The 1,509-nt window shown below is 41.5% G+C and overlaps 1 protein-coding gene across 1 annotated transcript in view; it reads left to right on the forward strand.

Annotated features, from left to right (window-relative positions):
* The window catches only part of LOC106518657 (nesprin-1), a gene marked incomplete at its 3' end in the record, with an annotated part of 139,050 nt that overhangs the window by 117,014 nt on the left and 20,527 nt on the right, over positions 1-1,509 (forward strand). The window contains 3 exon segments of the mRNA XM_014010029.1: positions 162-317; positions 419-571; positions 1,133-1,315. Coding sequence (XP_013865483.1) covers positions 162-317; positions 419-571; positions 1,133-1,315 — 492 coding nt within the window.

A 1,509-nucleotide genomic window follows, 5' to 3' on the forward strand; every position in this document is an offset into this window, starting at 1 on the left:
GAGTAGAAGTAAAAAGTAGACTGAAAAATAATTACTCAAGTAAAGTACAGAAACACAAAAATTCTACTTAAGTACAGTAACAAAGTATTTGTATTAGTTACTTTACTACTCTGCTTAAAGGGATTTTTTTTTCTCTGCACGTAACCTTGTTACTGTCGCAGACTGCTCATGGTGAGGTCATCAGCAGGCGCCAGAGCGTGGAGCGCATGACGGAGCTGCAGCAGTCCAAGTATCAGGACCTTCAAGCTGGTCTCCCATCAGAGCTCAGCATGCAGTTAGCTGAGGTGGCTCTGGCTCTGGGTTCTGCTGAAGATCAGGTAATGGCTTCGTTTAGCTCCCTTTCTTCTTGCCGCAGTAAATCAATAAAAGATTTGAATTACGGTTTTTTTTTTCTTCTGTTTTTATGCAACAACTTTAGGTACAAGCAAGGGAAAGGGAAGTCCAGCAGACCAGGGATGTGAAGGAGGACTTCAGCTGCAGACTTCAGGACATCGAGGCAAAGCTGAAGACCATCGCTGTGAAACTGGAAGACAAGGGCGCTGACCTGGAGGAGGCCAAAGAAGAGACCAGAGTAATAAAACAGACAGATTGAGTAATTAGCGAGCAATTAACCCCCAGTTGAAATGGCCATTCGTTTTGCAGGTGTTGGGGTTAATGAGTGTGTGAGAGTTGGAATGACACGAACTGAATTCTGACCCACTTTTAATAGGAGCGATCCAAATGGGAGCTGTAGCCTCATGTTTTTCATCTTGCTTCTCTAAGTTTTTATCTGTAAACAAAAAGTCTTGGATTTAACAACATCATTTTCTGTTTGGAGAACATTTTATCCATCTAAATACGGAAGAATCTAAGCTTTGTCTGGTTCTCAACTTCATATTAAAGGGGACATATCGTGCAAAATGCACTTTTTTAACTGTTAAATGCATTTTGTTGWGGACTTGGAGTCTCTATGAGTGCAGAAAATTTGAGTTTAGTCTCTCCTGGTGCTGCAAAGATGTCTTTATATTCTGTTTGGGTCAGATTTTTCAACCTTTTCAGTTTTCTCTATTTTCTATTACGTTTTCTGAGCTCTTACATCAAATTAGCTGCGATGGAATTGCCAACTTAGTTTTTGTCTTTTTGTTTCCTCCAGGCTCTTTGTGGAGAATGTGAATYCTGTAGTAGCTCTCTGGCGGAGTTGGGAGCTGCCGTTCAGGAGTTTGGAGAGCAGAACCCTCTGCTGTGTAAGCAGCTCGGAGACGCTGTAGCTAAACTGACGGAAGTGCAGCACCACTGCACTCAGCAGGCACAGGGAAAGGCCAACAGGCTCAAGAAGGTGAGTCATTTCATGGCAACTTTTAATAGAGTCCAGCCTCTCTGGAAGAGTTTTATTTCTTGCCTGTCAACTGTTGCAAATATTGTGTGGATGCGTTATATTGAGATGATCCATTTTTCTTCTGTACATTTTTTGGCACGTATCTCGTTCCATAACTGTTGTGCTATTTCAACACTATATATATATATATATAT

This window comes from Austrofundulus limnaeus, unplaced genomic scaffold (genome assembly GCF_001266775.1).
Source record: "Austrofundulus limnaeus strain Quisiro unplaced genomic scaffold, Austrofundulus_limnaeus-1.0 Scaffold64, whole genome shotgun sequence".
Taxonomy (NCBI): Eukaryota; Metazoa; Chordata; class Actinopteri; order Cyprinodontiformes; family Rivulidae; genus Austrofundulus; species Austrofundulus limnaeus.